This window comes from Argopecten irradians, chromosome 1 (genome assembly GCF_041381155.1).
Source record: "Argopecten irradians isolate NY chromosome 1, Ai_NY, whole genome shotgun sequence".
Lineage (NCBI taxonomy): Eukaryota > Metazoa > Mollusca > Bivalvia > Pectinida > Pectinidae > Argopecten > Argopecten irradians.
In genome coordinates, this window is record NC_091134.1 from 10,731,126 (window position 1) to 10,752,379 (window position 21,254).

The 21,254-nt window shown below is 36.5% G+C and overlaps 1 protein-coding gene across 1 annotated transcript; it reads right to left on the minus strand.

The window, feature by feature from the left end:
• Nucleotides 1–8,796: 8,796 nt before the first annotated feature.
• Nucleotides 8,797–19,257, minus strand: LOC138317363 (acetyl-coenzyme A transporter 1-like). The gene is made up of 9 exons (XM_069258978.1): nt 19,172–19,257; nt 17,243–17,968; nt 16,777–16,931; nt 16,348–16,532; nt 15,853–16,037; nt 13,491–13,611; nt 13,120–13,228; nt 12,759–12,862; nt 8,797–12,550 (listed from the first exon to the last, which is right to left on the minus strand). The coding sequence occupies exons 2-9, from the start codon at nt 17,833–17,835 to the stop codon at nt 12,392–12,394; spliced, it is 1,611 nt and encodes a 536-aa protein (XP_069115079.1). The 5' UTR covers nt 17,836–17,968; nt 19,172–19,257; the 3' UTR covers nt 8,797–12,391.
• Between the last annotated feature and the right edge of the window lie 1,997 nt (nt 19,258–21,254).

Sequence of the window (21,254 nt, forward strand, 5' to 3'; positions counted from 1 at the left end):
GATTTGATATTTGGCATAATATTTCTAACTGTCCATCATCGTCGTCAGCAGCAGCAACCTACTAGATAGGCGGCCATGTTGGTGCACGACAATAGCGCCTCTAGCGGCGGGAATGTTAATGAGTCTGACACTAGTGCATAGTGATACCGACAGCAAGTAAGAATGAGACATTCTGGTTACACTACATCGACATCATTATTCTGACTGGTACTGAATGGCCTCGCCTAATGGCGAAGTCTGTCCAGTTATCCGGCCAATCATAGTAGCCTAATAATTTTCCTATCGGAAGAAATCTTGGATACTCCTGCAGTACATATGTACAAGACACTTGTACTGCGATGTAATTGTCGGCATTCGTCGGTAGTAGACGTGCATGGCATAACATGAGACATACTACACACATACTTATTTTAACTGTAGTTTCATTTTGGCGCTTTTCGCGCTGACTTTGAAGTCTCTTTCGTGTACAGTGCTAAATTTTGAAAAAAAGTATTTCCGGTATTGATCCCCAGAATTGCGCTAATTCAAATCCTCGCTAATACAGTATTTATATGAAAAGATACAAACAACGGGAATTGAGTTGAAAACATCACTCAATCCATATATGGAGAATTGACTTGCAGTCCCGTTTTCTTCCGAATTGATTCAAAATTGCGGGAAATCACAGTATTAAAATTGCAATAAAACGTCGAGGTATGAGAGAAAAATACTCTTTCATTCGTGGGTATGAATGATAGGGATATTCTACCCTCGGAATCACAAAGTGTCGTAAAACCCTCGGCAAGTCTCGGGTTTTACTACATTTTTGTGACCCTCGGTTAGAATATCCTTATCTTCATATCCGCGTATGAAAGAGTCTTATAATATACAATTCCGCCGAGGTAATGCCACATTCGGTGACATTATGTTGGTGATCATGGGCGTACCGGAACAGAATATGATGAACTGATAAGGAAATTTAAGCCTTATTATTCTTTGCCTCATGCATATCTGTATTATAGATGCTGTCTGTATGTTTTGTGAGACTGCGGGATATTCACGGCGTGTCTCCTAGTAATAGTATAGTGCTATCTCACTGAAGCTTGCTGCCAAAAACACAGATCAACAAACCCGGTCACAGTATACTGACAAAGGGTTAAGCAGACGTCACATCACACTCATTACTGGTTTTTTGTACTATTATATGGTGTCTCGACCAGGAACGAAACCCCGAGCCTTCCACGTAGGCGCGAGCGTTCAGTTCATCAGGCAGACGGTGCTTTAGAATTAGTTTACCAGGAAATTCCAAGTTATGACTTGGAATTGGTTTGGTTTTAGATCGAGATCGCACGTTTTATCCTGGTCTGATAAAAAACGGTTATCGCACAAGCCTTCAGAAGCGTTGTGTATAGAATAAACTTGATATGAGCGTTCGATTAGCCAGTATTTTTATATCTTTTTTATCGATATTTCTCCAGAAAGGAACACTTTTTATGAAAAACCGTCATACATCTAAGCAATGCAAAAAGTTACTCATTTGCTAAAATCGGCTAAGAATTTCACAGTACGTGCCAAAAGTAACAGTATAGGAACACGAGGAAGCGTTTCCTTCGTCACTGACTGGCGGACGGCCATCTTTGATGACTCAGACGTTCCCGAACATTTCGGCTCTCTGTAATTACAACAATGCCATCTATGATAATGGCTTCGTTATGGCGACACCTTTTGATTCAGTTTAGCGTGGCGACTTCCTGGGTATGGCAAGAATTCAGGAAAGATAATTAACATATGGTTTGTTTAACTTGTATCGCTTTCCTGTTCCACGTTTATTCTAATTGACATATCCGACTTTCCTCTGAACCTGCATTGAATCTGAGACATTCGTGAGATAGACCTGTTTTAGACCTAAATGATGTTTCACCTGTATACATACCTCGACTTCGGATAGAAGAATTTCACCAGATGGTAGCCGGGGACGGTGTGAAAGCAGTATATAACTCGAGTGAACAGTTTAACAGCGTGACTGGTGTTATTGCCATGGTGTTGTTCCCATGCCGTTGTTACCATGGTGCTGTTCCTATGGTGTTATTGCGATGGTTTTATAGCCATGGTGCTCTTTCCATGCCGTTGTTGTCATGGTGTTAATTTATTGCCATGCCGTTGTTGTCATGGTGTTATTGCTATGGTGCTGTTTCCATGCCGTTGTTGTCATGGTGTTATTGCTATGGTGCTGTTTCCATGCCGTTGTTGTCATGGTGTTATTGCTATGGTGCTGTTTCCATGCCGTTGTTGTCATGGCGTTATTGCTATGGTGCTGTTCCCATGCAGTTGTTGTCATGGTGTTATCGCTATGGTGCTGTTCCCATGCCGTTGTTGTCATGGTGTTATTGCTATGGTGCTGTTCCCATGCCGTTCTTGTTATGGTTCTATTACCATGGTGCTGTTCCCATGCCCTTTTTTTCGTGACGTAATTTCAAAGATGGTGTTACTGACATTGTGGTTTTTTCCGAGGCGTTATTGCCATTTTTCTGTTCCGTTGGCGCTATTACTACGGAGACATTATATGCAAATGTTTGCATAACCTTAACCTGTGGACTCGCAATTGGCTTCGCGTTCAACACACCATAAATGACTTCTGGCAAAGATATCAAATTATTAATATTCTGTGAAAAACCGACTTCTTAAAAATAAGAAATTGTTACCATGGTGATGTCGTCGTTGCGTTATTGCCATGATGCTGTTCCGGTGGCGTTGGTACATTTCCATTGTTACCATGGTGATGTTGTCAAGTTATTATCATACCTTGCTTTATGGTTTGTTGTTATTGGTGCCTTTATCCATGATGTTGTTTCCGTGTTATTGTCGTCACGGATGTGCCTTCATGGTACCTTTTTATGTTACTGTCATGTTTCAGTCATTAGAGTTCCTTCTTTTCCTTGCCGCCTTGCTCAATTTGTTTTTTCACCTGTTAAAATTATCTACAATAGTATATTTCAGGAGACAACAGGTTTTATAAAAGGCTACCGTAGAACCTCGAACATGGGAAAGACATTTTCCAAAATTGATATATATTGGCTCTAGATGCTAACAAATAGTCATTCATTACAAAGGATGCGAGAATAGTTCCCTGTTCAAAATGTCTGTGTAATCTTAACGTATGGACGCGTGATTGGTTTCGCGTTCAGCACATCAAAATGATTTCTGCAAAAGATATCAAATTATTAATATTCTGTTAAAAACCTAACTTCTTAAAGAAAAGAAAGACGTAAAACTGGTATCAGTGATACAAGTTGGTAATCCCAAATTCCAACGTCACGTCGCCATGGCGATTAGACATCGAGTGGTTCCGGTTGCCTGAAATCTCGCCAAAGTAACGCCGAGGGACGTGAATACGTAGAATTGCAGGTATTATGTTCCGGTAAAAATAACAAATTTTGTGGTTATGCACTGACAGATGAATATTGTGTAATATTCGAGTATGCTGTATGGTATTGACGAGGGAATAGCATGTCTATTTCTAAAGAAGATATATCCCTGCTGGGAAAATAGACATATATTATTTCCCAATTACCATGTTACATTGCGTACATAAACAGGTGTTTATTGAATAATGTTAGAGTTTGTGACGCCAAAATTATCAAATTGTCGGTATTTAGCCTTTGCGTGCTCTTTTGGCAAGTTAAAGGATTTCAATAAAACGAATCTGTTCATTCTAGGATAACGTGAGGAAAACGTTATTAGGAAATGAGATTCGGAAGTAAACCTTCTGGTAGAAAGACGGCATCGGACATACCAATCAACGGTTAGCAAACAAATACCCGTAGCGTCTTCTGGTAGAAAGTCGGCACCGGTCATACAAACTAACCGGTTAGCAAACCAATACCCGTAGCGTCTTCTGGTAGAAAGTCGGCACCGGTTATACCAATCAACGGTTAGCAAACAAATACCCGTAGCGTCTTCTGGTAGAAAGTCGGCACCGGTTATACCAATCAACGGTTAGCAAACAAATACCCGTAGCGTCTTCTGGTAGAAAGTCGGCACCGGTTATACCAATCAACGGTTAGCAAACAAATACCCGTAGCGTTTTCTGGTAGAAAGTCGGCACCGGTTATACAAATTAAAGACCAGCATTTTAGAAGCGTCTTCTGGTAGTCATACGGTATCTGTTTAAGTAAGCATATCAATAAATTAAAAGTAAAACTGACTAATTATAAGACGCAACTAATTCGGTCGACCAATTAAAGACCAGCATACCAGTGCAATGTAGTACCTCCTAGTAGATAGAGGTCAGCATTCAAGAAATGTCAGTTATACCAGAGGAAAGTTGATGCAGAAGTTTATATATACATGTATCTGAGAACTGACGGGCCTAAAGATGTACATTGGCTTTCCTGGTTCATGCGTTGCGTTTTGAAACGGGTTTAGGGTAAGGAGACAACACGAAATGGACATTTATGTATTTTTCCAAACACTTTTAAAATAGTAGAATATTTATATATATATAATATCAAAGAAACACAATTTAACAAAGCATGCCAATTTATTGACTCCGATCTACGGCACCCAATCGCCTAGCCAAACATACCTGCGCCTTCTACCACTGCGCCACATCTATTTGTTTTAATTGGTAGCTATGCCAACACAAAGTTCCGCTAATGACTATACGAGATTACGTCACACTGTTTCTCGTACAGATGAAAATTATTTCCTTAATTCATGGTCACAATAACACATGTAATTTTATAGTATTAATTTTGTGTTTAGATTTTCAATATTTTCCCGATGTCCAATCGAAATAATGTCTCTATTAAACCTCTCTTTACTTGCTATGCGAGTTTGCTACAATAATGCAGCTTTGTTCTTCAATTAGACCTAACACAACTCCAAAGATATCTATTGATTCTAACATACTATTAGAACACCTCAAACAGCTTTACATCTCGGTCTGTGTCTTACAAGTATCACTCTTGTCTTAAGTGGAGAGCTATTAAGACAAAAAGGACAACGTGACATTCATCCATATATATATACACACTTCCGGTGTGTCAATAGACTTCCGATAGAGTAGTCGACTCATACGGTCTGGATGTAGGCACACGAGGGGGTCTGAAGTGTACTTGGTTTGGTTCCAGGTTAATGTCGTCATTTAAGGACAGCCTCCCATGTATGCGATGTGTTGCGTGTATGAGGCGAGTGTGTGTGTTTCCTTGTGTCTCCTTGTGATAGTTGAACTTTTGTCCGTTTTATAGTGCTATCTCTCTGAAGATTCCCGCTGAAAGCAAGCCGCGTGTGTGCTAGCAACGAGCAAACCAGTGATAGGGGTTAACGTTCTCGTCTCGGTTATAACCAAGTCTAGGACACTAGTCTCGGTTATAACCAATCTAGAACACAAGCAGGAACAAAAGAAACTAGACCTTAATAGACAATGGTGTGTCTCGGCCTGGGGACAGAACACAGAGCCTTTCTCACGAGGATGAGCGTTGCACTGAATGCTACAAGTAAGGCGGTGTTAAGAGAGACGTTAGGAAGGCGGCTGATATCCTAAATTAAGTTTTTTTTGATCATGTAATAAGGGCGCAGCCCTTCGTGCCCAAAGGGCACGAAGTGCGAAGCACTTCTAAGGTAACACGTACACACAAAAAAACAATAAAAAAACAATTTTTTCAAATTCAATCCAACACACTGACAGCGTTAGTTTGCGGCCGCCATTGTTTTACCCACTGTAAAAAATCATATCAGCGTGATGCGATGCTTTGAAGTCATCTCATTATATAATCAAGCGGTTCAAACGCTTTAATGATCCGACGAACATACCAATCTTCATCCGGCAGAAGTTTATGATCAGTGCTATTTGCTCTTTATTTGCAAGCGTTCAAGTGATAGACCACTTTCAATATAATCAGCTAACCAAAAACGGAATATCTGTTACGGAAATAAAATGTGGATTTCCTTCTCAAATGGGGGTTTGGGGATAAGGACAGAGTGTGAATATATGAATAAAAAATAAACAGAAAATTCGGTCGGCTCCGTTATTTCCATAAATTGAACTTTTTAACATTGTATAATTAATGGTTTACCGAAACATCTGGCTGCGCCCTTTAAGGCCTTGCCTTCAGTCATTTTACAATGCTAACGCCATGCCTGCAGGACAGTTGGAGTGGAAGGAAACCAGAGTGCCCAGAGAAAACTAACGTGATGGGGACAAGTGATCAGACCTTTTGACGTCCATGCCGAGGATCGAACCCCAGCCAGCTAAAGGTGAAGGCGAATACACCACCCGACCACGTACACGTTTAAATGTAGCTTGTATTCTATCGATTAAAACGACACGAAGGTCCAAACTAAACTCATATGGGATATACATGTGAAGTATGTACATGTAGACATTTTTCACTGACATGTTTATATAATTGTGATGTATGGTCGGGTGGGGAGAGATTTACGATTTAACACTCTATTACTTCCTATTGTCGCTGGTCCGACATGCTTTGTGGACAGCCAGCAGGAAATTGGCCAGTTAAACTGGGTGATCGTTTCACTGATAAAACTAAACTGTTCTCTAAGGGGGATAATAAAATACTTGTTACGTTAACCCTTGTCCCTACAAATTAGCACGGTCTCTGACAATAGACCTTTTTATTATTTCTACGGAACCCTAATGGTGCCACACATAATGACCAATATCACGCCACCAGAAGCATTCTATTCACGCCACTGAAATCCGTAAAACGTTGCTCTTGTCCTTTTAAAATATACTGTCTTGTACCTCGCAGATTAACAACTTGTTTTCTTGATGTTTAACTTTAATTTTGACGACACCAATGGAGCTAGACAATGGTGGTGGGTTGAATACATCACATTTCTTTTTAGATTTAGAAGAAGTCCCTTGCTTCCTTCCCTCGTAATCCATCTATGGTAAAACTCCCTAGAATGACCATAGCTAGGACTTCGGGATAAGATGTGTCACCGTGTACTAAAGTATTTGCGAGTCCCATAGCTTCCAATGCGGGAAGCTATTCTTTAGGAAAAAGAACCCCACTGAACGAAATGAAATCAGAATCGTTTTACAGACGTTGAGATCCATGAAAATATGCCAAATGATTAAAATGTAAATTTGATAAAGCAATAAAAAGTATTGTTCGAATCGGGCTTCCATAACCAAGTTCACTTTCGCACCTGTCAATGGGTTTCAATAATTGTCGTTACTGACGATCACATGACATGTAAGACTCTCGTTATAGACCTCCGGTACTTTCGCCTGACCGCACAGGGAATTTGGGGACGGGAGGGGGTGCTGACAACGCGACATAGCTGACGACAGTAAGGACTGAGTTTATAAGAAGTAAGAAAGACGGATAGGTCGAGCCACAAACAGAATTCAGGCGTACAGCACTGTAGATTGGATAATCGCAATTTCCTAATTTGACAAGAAATACAATAGCTAACGGGTTCAATGTCGTGTTTCAATAAGGTCTGTGAAAAAACCAACACAAAACCTTATTAGTAAAATTTAAAGTAGAAAGAAAATAGGAAAATTAAGAGCATAGTTCGGACTGAATCAATCCGTTTCTCATTAATTTTCAAATACGTGTTTGGAATTTCATCATTAGGCCAAAAAAATAATATGTCTGTTTAGGATTACCCGACCGACCTTAATTTTTTACCCCTGACCCTAATTTTCCCCCATTTTTCTACGAAAACAAAAAATAAATGTAGGGATTTCTATCTCAGATTCTGGTTTCGGCCATTATTTTAGAGTGAAAGACACTAAAAAAATCCTCCCGACCTACCGACCCTATTTTTTTTTTTTTTTTTTTTTTTGCAGATGTAACCCTAAACAGACATATTAATTTTTGGCAAATACGTGTTGTGTCTTCTTGTACAGTATAGTGGAACTCTTGCCCTTTTTAGCTAGCTGTCCATTAAAGTTCATAAAGCGTTCACAACACGAAAAGCTGGAGTGAGCCAAATGAGAGACAGTTTGAAGGGAAATAACTCTTACTACTGGGTTTTCATGTGCAAGAAGAGACGTACGCGTACAAGTCTACATATACATGTAGCTATCATTTCCCAAAGAAACTCGATATTAAAACAAGTATTTTATCTAAAAAAACAGGAAACTCATCGCAAAACAATCAAGGTATCATTATATGAGGATTTTCTTGAGAGCATATCTTGTTGTGTAGATCCAGGAATCGATAATTGATTACGCATGAATAAGTTCTTATAATAAAATCGACATGGTGTCATAGTTGCTGAATTTTACGCTGGTACTAAAACGTTTAACATGCAATAACTATACAGGCAGATCTCTGTCTAAACCCTGCCATTCGAATTGGTTTTGTCTCTGACCAAATCATTCCGAGATGGTGTTAAATCCGGTCGGCTCACAGGTGGTAAAGATATAGAGAATCGGGACAAATTACGTCTGGTATACAGACTATTATGTAAGAGAATCTAGCGCTTTTTGACAGCTGCCAAAATTAGATTTACGATCGTTTACAGAATTGTCCAAATCAAGCGAGACATAAAATTAGATCCGCAGCCGGGAATCGAGTCATTTCTTGTAACTGTTGACTCGGAAAATCAAAATGACGTGTTAAAAGAAACTGACAAATATTTCAGTTGTAATGGTAAAATGGTGTCATAGATGAAGCAGACCGATACGTATATACGTAGCTATTATTGTAACAGGTTATCTATGTAAAGGTCAACTTTTTAAAATCATACCTATATACATTTGTATGTGCCATACATATACATATGTATGTGCCATACATGTACATATGTATGTGCCGTAATTTTCAAACTCACAAATCAAGAAGAGATTTTAATGTTTTTCACCACCAAAAGTTAACAATATTTTGAGAATTACAATTTCTTAAAGTGCATAGGTTTAAATTCTACTACGTTAAAAAGAGCTCGAAGTGAAATTTGACAGTACTACAAAAAATCATGATATTATTTACATCTACAATTGTACAGTGCAGCGAATTGAGTGCACATCACCAAACCAAGAAATTCAGCTTTTACAGTAATATTAGTAATATTCACAGGTGGCAGTCAGGGTTTCACTTTGTGAGTTATTCTCTGTCTAATACAGGCATTATTCTCTCAAAGGCACCCCACCATTACCAAACACACCTCTCAAAATAAATTATGAATTCTCTCTGCACTCTGGAGATTGCCGTGTATGCTAAGATAAAAAATTACTTACATTTGTTTTAAAAATATACTTTATTTTTATTATTCCAAATGAAAAAGCCAATGTTACTTTGTAAATGAAACTGACACTCTGGATATACTTCAGTATATGTACGTGATTAGGGCACATTTTTGTAACAATGAGAAAATAATCACAGACTTAAAAATGGTTGTTAAATCAAATTAAGTTACGACCGAAGATGTTGTACATAACCTAAAGTCATTATTAAAGACTCCACCAGGGCACTATAACACCATATTGACAGTATCAAAGTTGTTATATTAGACATAAGATTAAGTCTTTGAAAAATGTCAACAGGATTATATGAGGTGCATGTTAAACAAGAAAAAGGATGGTCATAGGCCATCACCCTGATGAACTCCAAAAACAATCTGAAATAAATTGTTAAAAAATAATTTATTGCCAAATGGTAATAAGACACCACCCTTATGAACACAATGTCAAATCAATTGTAAAATAATTTTTGTCAGTGTTTTATTCTGCATACTACATATTATAGTAAATTCTACGGCTATTGTCCTCCCTTACATCAAATGAGTGAGGTCATAAAAAGCAGTGCGTTATGTTATGTATTTGTATTTTATTTCTACTCGCATTTTCTGTAATTATTTGGTTATTCATTTTATAATATTATGCACAAACTTTTTTTGGATTGACAAGAAAAATACACAGTATGTCTTCACGGATTCTGAATAAGACAGCAAACACAACTGTCTGCAAAAACACTTTTAAAAATCAAAAATTCATTAATAGGATTTTATTTCATGAGTTTTGATCTGGACCATAATCTTACAACATTAAACAACATCTATATGTATGATGGCATTACAGATACTTTCTAGTATTCTCATCCAAACAGCTTGTGTATTCCTGGGCCTTTACAATGTGATTCAAAAGTATTAAAATTCATAACAATGTGTTTAACATTTAATGCAAGATAATATATTTTTGGTATGCAATGTAATAATTTCTAATAATCAGATAGAGTGAGCTATCTGGTTTGTTTTTAATGTATACACAATATTTTGTGACATTTTGCTCAGAAACTCAACCATTCCTTTGTAAAAGCAAACTTAATCAATATAACAAATTATTGACTAAAATGATAATTATACTTCTTTACCGCCTAGAAAGGTTTTTAAAAACAGAACTAGTTAAATATAGCATACAAATCTAAACAATAATAACACAGATACAAAGAAAATCAATAATCAAAACCTTAATTAGGTAACTTATAAAACCTTCATAAAACAGTTCAATTCTACAGTAGTTAATTTTTTAATTCAAATAATTATTTTAACTAAATACATTATTAGTCCATATTGCAAAGAATTTAAACATTATATGAAGAAGTTCACTTACTAGATAATGAAATATTAGATTAATTTGCCAGGCCTGAAATTGGATGGATTGTCGCTTAAGCTGAGGAGAGTATTCTCCCCTGTGGGGAGTAACCTCCCATGTAGAAAGTTATCTCCCCTGTAGGAAGTTTCAGATTCACATATTTCCTGTAACTATATAAATGACAGGAGTGTTAAAAAAGTTAAAATGGGAATGCATACAGCTGGCTAGGACTCATATACCTGTTTCTAATAATACTGTGGCAATACTTCACTTCTTGATAGCTATTATTGCTAAATTGATAAATTTTGAAATAAATAGGAAAGGTGATTAGTTTGCCTGCAGTATGTAATGCTAGTTTGACATGGAATCATATCTAGTAACATATGAGTACTACAATATTTGGAGTTTATTGGGGAATAAAATGGTAGATTAATTTTGTTTACATAATTTTAGCCCTATAAATACATGATGTTTCATATAAACTCTTGATCAGAAATTACTCAAAATACTCTTTTGATGAAAATTGATGTTATTTAATGATAAATGCGTCTTTTAAATATCTTTAAAACTATTGAAGTTAGAACAATACATATTCTATAATATATAGTGAATGATAACTAGATACAAAAATAAATCAACAAAACAAGACATGAAAATAGACATAATAAAATCATATTTAAACAATCTGCAATTTTTCCAGTTTATAGCAATGCAACACCAATATCATGTATAGTGGACCCTCGGTATTCCATACATTTACCTCCCCAGCCCAAACCGCCCGGACTGGGAATTTCCTGAACTGTAGGATTCCATTTACTTGATCAATAATCAAATCTGTTCCCGGATATTTCTTCCCATGTTGGGAGTTTCTGGATTATTGGTGTACACATTATCATGGCTCCACTGTCTTTATATATAATGAACACATATCTAACAACATGCTTATGCATCTTAAAATCTCAAAGACTAACATAACCGATCTGATATCGTTACATCACATGAATATGTCATATTTCTTTATAATGTACATAAATTGTTTTGAATTTTGTTGTATCGAGCAATTCAATTGCATGCTTTCAAAATGATCATCTAATGATATTGTTTAGTTGAAATTACATATCCTAATTGTCATTCAGTAACTCCTTGCATACAAAGAATATAAAAAACAAAGACCTGGAGAATTGCTGCCAATGACATCAATATGACCTTGATAACATACACAGTTAAACCTGCCATAGCGACCACATGTATAACGGTAAATGACCAACAACCACTTGTTTTGGTCACGACTGTTTTGGTCCCGAATACACCCGGGTAGAATATCCCTATCCTTCATATCCACATATGAAAGAGTCTTATAGTACATGATGTATAGAGAGAGAATAAGGATTTGTATTTTAACCTGATTGGTGTTTCCTAAGTTTGTAGAAAGATTTGTGGCGGTTTTACCATTGTTTTATAGACATCTTTGAATTTTCAGAAAATATATTACTAGTAGAAGATTTCTATCCTAGAGACTTGTTATTAGCTACCCTAATCCATTAATTACATACCTAAAACAAACAACTGCTGTTTATTATCTGGCAGAAAGACTGAATATTTATCATTTTTTTTTTAGTACATTCAATTTCTCAAAGAGTCTAATTTTACCATAAATACGTGAAAAATAAGATAATTCAGTTTGTGCTTTAACACTTCTTCTTTGATGTGTGTAGCGTGTGAGGCTGAAACAGGATATTTTTTTCTCTTTTTGTTGTTGTTGTGTTATTTGTGTATGAGACATAACAGATGTTTTATTATCACAAGACAGCAAGTGGAACACAGAATATTTGATGAGATAGATCATGAACACTTCCATGCTGACTGAGGGAGGGAGTCCAATTGATGTAATTTCCTCCTTCTCCATAAAAGCCATAAAAAGCCTATAACAACACAGACAATAGATTCTATAAAGTAGCCGTCCGTAGTAATAACACATTTCCCTCCTCCTGAAGTGCATGCCTGAAAAAACAACCGTTGCAAAAAATTAATTAAGTTTCAATAAATTCATTAAATCTGATGAAGATGACAATCTCAAAACCCCTACTCCCTACCCCTACCCCAAATTGGAGCTCAGACAAGTGAGGCCCTAGATGAAAACAGTTGAAGAGAAGAATTATAATATGAAATGAACCGAAAAATTACAAAACAGCTTCCCCATGTTATTTACCTCTGATTCTGTGGAGTCCTCGCAGTAGCCAGGACCGCCCTGGCATTCCTTCCAGGTCAGACTGTCAATCATCCATAGGGCCACTGTCCCGGGCCAGTTCCCACCTGTCAAACATTAAATAAAGATATATTCAATGTATGTATACCGTTAACAATAGGTATATTATTGTTTCAATGTACTTCAAGGATAATTCAAGTGCTGACAAATTCCTAAAATTAGTAATTGATGATCATCAGGAAAATTTGTTTTGCTTTCTTGAAAACATGTTACATTAAAAGATTGGGAATGAGATACAGATATATAGCATCAATCTCTATAGTATAACGGTATTAATCCAATTACAATAAGATTTAACACTTACCTAAATTAGCTAAGGTGTTGAGCAGAGTCATATATGTGCCCCCGATGGCAGGGTCACTAATTTTAGCATGGAAGGCCATTTGTGCTACAAACATACTGTATAATGAAACCTGGAAAAGAAAAAAAATCATATGGTACTGGTAACCGTCTATCCCATACAAAGGATGTTTACATGGTTATTTCCACCTTTCTTTAGAAGAGCATATTATTTATAATTTAATTTACAATCTTATGATGTGTAAATATGTTCATTTCTTTACAATTCTGCAACTGAATGAAATTATGCTTAATTAACCACTTTCAACTTAAGGAAAAAAAGGTGTAAAAATTAAAGAACTGAACTTCAACTATCATGTTAATTTAGATAATTACCTGATGCAGAGCATAACTTCCTAATAATAAAAGATAAAAATAGACTGGGAATTCCCCTGGGGTAACCTGGACACGATATGACAACCACACGATGAAGGCATACCATAAGCCAAACAACAGTCTGAAATGTACAATTGTTATACATTGTATTTGTACATTTAATCTTGGAAAATGGAATTTATGGTGTGTTTTCAAGTTGATGCGTTGGATTTGAAAAAGAAAAATATAATTTGGATTTATGCTAGGTTTACACTATGTTCCCGGCGACCACGGTAGCCCCGTTTGCCCGAAACGTGGTGCGCCGTGGAATTTTGGCTATTTTTGTCTCTGTATTCAAGTTAAGCTAGGTCTTGTGAAGTTTTGCCACGGTCTTTTACGGATTACGTGGTGGACCGTGGATATAGGGAAAAGTGCTGTTCCCGGAGGTTAAAGGTACACTACGGCTTAAGCACGGTCTATCAAGGATACCACTACGTTCTCTCTAGGCCTGTTACGATCTGATGAGGTCTGCTACGTTTTACACGTTTTGATCAAGCTCCGATACGTTTTTCACGGTCCGCCAAGGCTTACTAGGGATGAAAGTCTGATGCCGGGCTTTTTTTGAGCAAATGAAACAATATTTATTGCCGAAAATGTCATTTCAAACACGTTTTAATTACAAAATTATAATTATTATAGCCAAGTGTTTCTTCGCAAATATTTTTTTTCTGTAATGGTTCTCACTTAATCTGCCTTATGCAATAATATCTTTGGTGTAATTTGATGGTTTAAATGTGTTTGATAATGACTTTTTTTATTTATTAATACAAATAACTCCATGAAGTAGCAAATATGTACCAGGCCAAGCAATAATACTCCATCATATATTGCTTGTAACGTAAGACCGTAATAAGACGCAACACGCCGTATCACGTCGGACTTTCAACCGCTACTAGCCATGATGTGCCTTGACAGTACGCATCGAAACGGCTATCATTCACCTTGGTTTGCCGTCAAAACCTTGACAAACCTGGACAAAACGTGCAGCCAATCTGCATCAATCGTGGGAAAACGTGGAAAAAAATCAACAGAACGTCACAAAACTTGAAATCACCGTGAGATTCCGGGGAACGTGCTTGCTGCCCGTTCCACCACGGACCGTCTGGAAGTTTTGTTACGGCCTCGTACGCACTGTTACGTTTTGTTACATCAATCCCGTTTTATTACGTCCTGTTGCGTTCACCATCTGTACCGTGACTGCCGTGGCAAATTTTTTGACAGTTTAAAAATCTGGCACGGCATCCACGGTATTCACGATCGCCTACGTTTGTCTATCACGTCCTTCTGCGCTGTCTCGCGGTCACCACGTTTTGTCCACGGTGGTCTGAAACGGGGCTGCCGTGGCCGCCGGGAACATAGTGTAAACCTAGCATTAGATACAATATTTAAGTTCATAAATGCCTAACCCTTTCTCCCAGCACGCTATTGACAAGTAGTTGTCTTCAGATTTAAGCCAATTTGACCTCTGTGACCTTGAATTAAGGTCAAGGTAACTAATTTGAACAGATTTGGTAGCCCTTCATCTAAGCAAGATGCAGGCCTAATGTCAGGTATCTAAGTCTCTTAGTTATTGACGATAAGTTGTTAATATATTTCAGTCTATTTTACCCCTGTGACCTTCAACGGAGGACCAGGTCATTCATTTGAATAAACTTAGTAATCCTTCATACCAGTATGCTACACCCCAATGACACCTATGACTAGTGGTGTTCCGATTAATCAAGTTCTTTGAATATTATTGGTTTGAGGTGTTTGATCAATTAATTGAGTAAGAAATCTGTTATCGAGTTTCGTCAGAATTTTCCGACACCATGATAAACCAAAGTATAAAATTAGCTGATCAGTAAAACATGCAAAAAAACCCATAGCCAACTTGTTAAAAACATTCCCTTGTGTGTGGTTGTCACTCATATAATTTCAAATTTCAAGCGCCTAGACGAATTGAAGAGCGCATCAGCAATAAGTAGTAATGTAAACATTCAGATGAGCATGATTTGTGAAGAAAATAAGCGACATGAAAACATGACAGCATAACGAAGCCCCGCAATCGTAAGTCTTAGAGGGAAATTTTATATGAGACTTGTTTATTCATCAAGGAAAAAAATAATCAATTTTAATTGATTATTGATTCTTTAAACAAAACTGATGACCGACCATGAAATTTCAACCGATTTCTAACACTACCTATGACCTTGTTGATTGTTTATTAAACTTGTAGCCTTATGGCTTACATGTATGAAGGTCAAGAACAAACTCGATCAGTAGTGAAATGTGCTAAAATATTATTCCCACTAAAATAGGAACATTTACAGTATCTACGTACCGAACTGGCATAGCCTTGAGAAACACCGCCATCGGACTTGGACCAGCAGTAAACTTGCTTATGATCAGTGGCAGCATGATCTGTATTGGAATCATTGGAACAGCAAACAATGCCAACGTCTCCTTCTTCATACCAGATTCTATCAGTTTTAGACTTGTGGCAGAGTCAGCAACAGAAAAACCCACCTGTTTTAACATTTAATCATATGTATCTTGTAAATTGTAAGCATTGGTTTGGCATTTTGAAGATATTTATCTATGAAAAATATGTTTCAAGTCCTTTTTTAAAAGTTTGTTTATGCGGCGTATGATTATGGGTATTTGTCCTTCATGTTACCTCAGCAGTGAGTATGAATTTATGTCCCTTATAAAATGTTATCCTGAGAGAAATCATTGGTATTTGTCATTAATGTTACCTCAGCTGTGAGTATGAATTGATGTAAGTGTACTTTATGTTATCCTGAGTGTAATCATGGGTATTTGTCCCTCATGTTACCTTGGCTGTGAGTATGATGATGGCGTAGGAGATGACAGATGGTAGTCTGATGACGTTAAACAATTGTTTGTACGTTCCTACAACACCTTGGTCTAAATCAGCCTCGGGATCCTCCGCTTCTCTCTTCAGGGCCCAGACCAACGTAGTCGTGACCACGAACACAACCCCCCACATTCTAAGGAAATCTGTAACCATGGTTTAGTTTAATTAAACAGCATTCCTAAAAAATTGTTATTGCATGGGTAACGCATTGAGACGGAACTTTATTTGGCATCAAATTAACAATAAAATAAATACTTTTAAAGTCAAAACTGTATGGGATAAAGCAGAAATCAGAGATGATTGGGCTTGATAACCTCAAGTTTCAAAATTAGAGTTATTAAATGTTAACCTCATCTGGAGTCATTATTTGTATAATGTATAACTTACATGACAGAGTAACAATGCCTTGATCAGATGGGACTGACCGGAGGTAGGTATTACAGAAGTGAGATGATTCAAGAGCCATGAACAAGACATTCCCGAGGAAATACCCAGCAGTCTGTCCTACGGTGTTACAGGTGCTGGCCCATCCAACGTTACGTCTGAAATGATAATTACATAATGATGATTTAAAACAAGAAATGCCTGTGCGACACAATGGTTAGGCTTCCCCTACACGGGTAGAACACAATAAGATGTAATGAGGTGTTGTGAGCCAGGACAAGACGGCCGCAGGCAATGCAAACTCTTCCCCATTTCAGCAAACTCTTCCCCATTTCATTTTTTATGAGAATTAATCTGTTCGGGATGAGACAAACGTTTGCAAAACTTTTAGATACTTGACTTATTACAAAATATCAGTGTTAATTTTTGGTATGGTGAATGCATTATTACCTTAACTAAAAATACATACCTTGATAACATTGTTAATGCCCAACCATCTACAGCAATATCTTGTGTAGCAGCAAGAAAATTCAGCATGAAGAAAACGGCAGTCAGAGTATAAATATTAACAACATGTCCTGTCTTTCCCATCAAATCATCGATGTGGATCGACAGTACAAACATAAATAGTCCAATGAGGTATTGTATGGGTACCAGCCAAGTCTTCCGACGTCCAAACCAAGAAAAGTACAGTGAGTCCACCAAAGGTGCCCACAGGAGTTTTATACTGAACGGCCAAAATACAAAACTAAAAATGGCTTGTTCTTTATAGCTGACATTCTGACTTTGAAGCAACATGGGTATACTCCCACCTAGGCCTAATGGGATACCTTGAAGAATGTACAGCAGCATTAGTAGAGCGATATTGGAGTAGTCTCCCTTTAGGCTGTGGTTTGTATTTTTGTCATCCTCCATCTCGTCCAGGTCTGGTTGTCTAATTGTCGTGTGAAGAGGTATGTGAGGGGTCGAGAGTTCAGACTCTGGGTCCGTCACATCCACCAATCGGTGCTGTCCAACATGACGCTTACGTCCTCCGTCACTTTCTTTGTTTTTCGGAGCCATTTGTCTTAACTTGACTAGATTTGTGATGATGAAATATTTGATGTAATTAATACTGGAATCTGATTAATTCCTCTATGAAAATCAATCTGTTCTCTACACTTCGGACATCATTAATCATTTAGAAATTGGTTTCCTAAAATAAAATAAAAACAGGAAAGTGCAAATATAAAAAAAAAAAATACTTGAATACATGTATAAGTGTAAGTTTACTACTTTCAGTGAAAATTTCTCAAGATAAGTAGGGAAAAGAAAGCTCACATGTTCTTTAAACACCTTATGTGACATCATTAATTCATTCTACACAACCAAGACATGAATTGTTGATAGCACTTTCAATTTTGATGCAGACTAAGCACAGATAGATGGCGTTTTAGTGTTAAAAAAACTAAAAATAAAAAAAAAAATATTTGAATCATTTTTTTCCATAAGGGAGAAAATATAAACAAAGGTGGGTTTGCCAACGTCATATTATAACTCTCAAACAACATGAAAGATTCTGGCTGGTCTGCACTTGGCAGAATATGATATCACATTGACTAGATTTAAAATCTTTCCTTCAGATATACATAATGTAACATAGGCCATCCTCAGGTAAATGTATAAGAAAATTCCTTATCGATATGGCAGGCCCATTTTAGATCCTTAAGCCTTTACTTTTATTACAGTCACACTTCTGTGTTAGATTTATAATCCTATTGACTTTAGACACATATGTACATATATTTTATATACACAAGGAATTGCAAGTAATCAACTTAAACATGTTACATGTGTCGTTTTATAGCATAAACATAAAGTATCCACTCTATACGGTTTTGTTATGTATAAGGTCTGCATAGCCATACAATGCAAAGGTCTATAAATAGGGGCACTCTACCTAGATTGTTACTAAACTTACATGATCTTCAATATGATGAAGTAGGTCGATTATTTGGTAGATGTAGATGTAGACATGTATATTCCTATTGACAAAACGTCAACAGGTCAAACTCATGTTCACAGACAGAATGAAATGACCACAAGGACCTAAACTTGATTACTTGAATCCACTTTATTTAATTAGATCTGCATTCCTGTGTGAAAGTTTATTTTCTTATCTGGAACCTTATTGTGTAGTCTATATATCTATGCTTTATAAAAACAACACAAGATCAACAGATGTTAGCTATAGTACGGCCTCCTTATTAACCAGATGGACTCCGGATTCAGGGATTCAGAAAGGAAAGTTACCCGCCAAAGTTAGTGGATTTGAGGTATTCACAACGTTATAAAATTACAGGATATCTATGTACTATAAGAATTTATACTTGTCTTAAAAGTCGTCACATATACTCACCTACTAAATACTAATCCTGCTTTTAACCCAACGTGTCATAATGTTTACAGCCGGAAGTAAAGAGCCGGTCTGACGGAGTATTGTTTTCATCGAGGTTAACGGACGCTTAACGTATATACTAAAGTCAGGAATAAGTTACTGGGACGGATTCTACCTGAACCCACAACTTCAACCTAGTTGTTCGTTTATGAATTAAAGACGGACCTGGTGATTTTATATTGATTCCAGACGATCTTTGACAAAGCCCTCACAGGCACCTGTCATAAACTGCAGGTCCGTCAGGATTTATACTTGAAATAATTACTTTAACAAACGGTCGAACCGTTTGTTCCGAATAAACGAAAACGGCCTTAGTGAATTCTGCAGACGGAAGGCCATATATTTTATACATACATGTATGGTCAATAATATATAGTATACAGATATATAAAAATACCGCTATATACTATATAAAAACACTGGTGTTTTTGTATAGTATATAGGGGTATTTTTTATATATGTATACTATATATTATTGACAGAACGTCAAACTCCTGTGCGTTCATTCTCCACTAAATGTACAAATTGCATTATTAAGTGTCCTCTATCAATATCGGGACTTAAAAATCATGTTTGTATATCATGTTTGTTTCACACGTAAAACATATTGATTGATCTTCGAAAATAATCAAGTGTTGTTCCTCTGACCAATTAAGATTTTTCTCATCATCACATTAAATATGGCTCTCGTGACGAATTTCGACTGTCCTCTTCAGCTATAATGTATTTCGTAAATCAACTGTGACTAAGGAAATGGGTAAATGTTACATTTTTTTCTATCATATCATAGATATTATCATACGCAATGAGAACAGACAAGTAATGGCACACAAAATGCTTAGATATTTTTTATATAACTCATTTTATCATTGTCACAAACTATGCTGGCAGATACGTTACAAACAAATAAAATTATGTACACAATTAATGTATTATTAAATGTCCACGTTTTTTTCGTGATAATGTACTTTAATATGTATACTAACTTTTACCTTTATGACAAGGACACACCCATTAACAATTAAATGGACAGGTGCGATCTAATCTTGAAAATATACATGTTACGCAACGACACCATATATACATTTCTGATAATAATCACGTGATTCCTAACACTAGTTAGCTGTATTGATTAAGCTATTAGGTATATAATTAATTGTTAAATGTATAAATCACATATCAAAATAGTAACGTATCTGGTATAAAAGATCACGTATCTGTTTGATGAAAGATGTACCGTTAACTCTAATATTTAGTGTAAAACCAATAAAAATACTGTTACATCGACTAATTCAAATACATTTATAGCCAGATATTGTTAGAATGTTTGTTATACTAATGATACGGTAATGTGATATATATAAACATGAGATAACGTATCTGTTTATTTGGTAACGTACCTGTCATATTTGGTAACGGATCTGTACTTTTGTACGTATACCTTAATTTGAGTGAACTTGGTTTCATTTGTAGCTTTTTGTTTCAGACTAGATATGGTCAGAAAATGTAAGTTTAAGGTTGTTTGTGGCAATCAAGTATGACGGAGACTGATACGTTTCTCAGGTGAAGGAAGGCGAGGACAATGACAATGAATTATTCTTTTTCCTCATGTCACAAAACATCAACAAAGGACAAGTGAGGTTTCGTTGGCCAATGATATTAGACGAACTGTTTATCCTGAGTTATCACATCTACCTGTCAGCCGTGCGGGTCGTTTTTTTTCCCAATAAAATGACAAGAACGCCGAAACCATTCGCAGTCAATGGGAATCGGTGTAGACAGATACGTTACCAATATGGTACAAACATAATCATCCCTTCATCGACGCCACTTTCAATAGTTTTGATCTATCGTTTGATAATTTCGATGTTGTAGTTTTGACTACAAGTTTTGAAGCAGATTCGTGTTATTGAATTCGTTTATTTTCTAATACTTCATAAAGACCTATACCAAGAGAACAGATACGTTATCGCTGCTAATTTAGGCAAAAATCATCTAAAGTATTGCAGAGAAGTGAAACTGCTGATAAGTACGTTTTCTTTGA

Coding starts and splice junctions, on each gene's coding strand:
- LOC138317363 (XM_069258978.1), bottom strand. CDS start 17,835: ATGGCTCCGAAAAACAAAGAAAGTGACGGAGGACGTAAGCGTCATGTT. Junction 16,038..16,347: donor TCATCATACTCACAGCCAAG/GTAACATGAGGG, acceptor ATGTTAAAACAG/GTGGGTTTTTCTGTTGCTGA. Junction 12,551..12,758: donor AGGACTCCACAGAATCAGAG/GTAAATAACATG, acceptor TTGTTTTTTCAG/GCATGCACTTCAGGAGGAGG.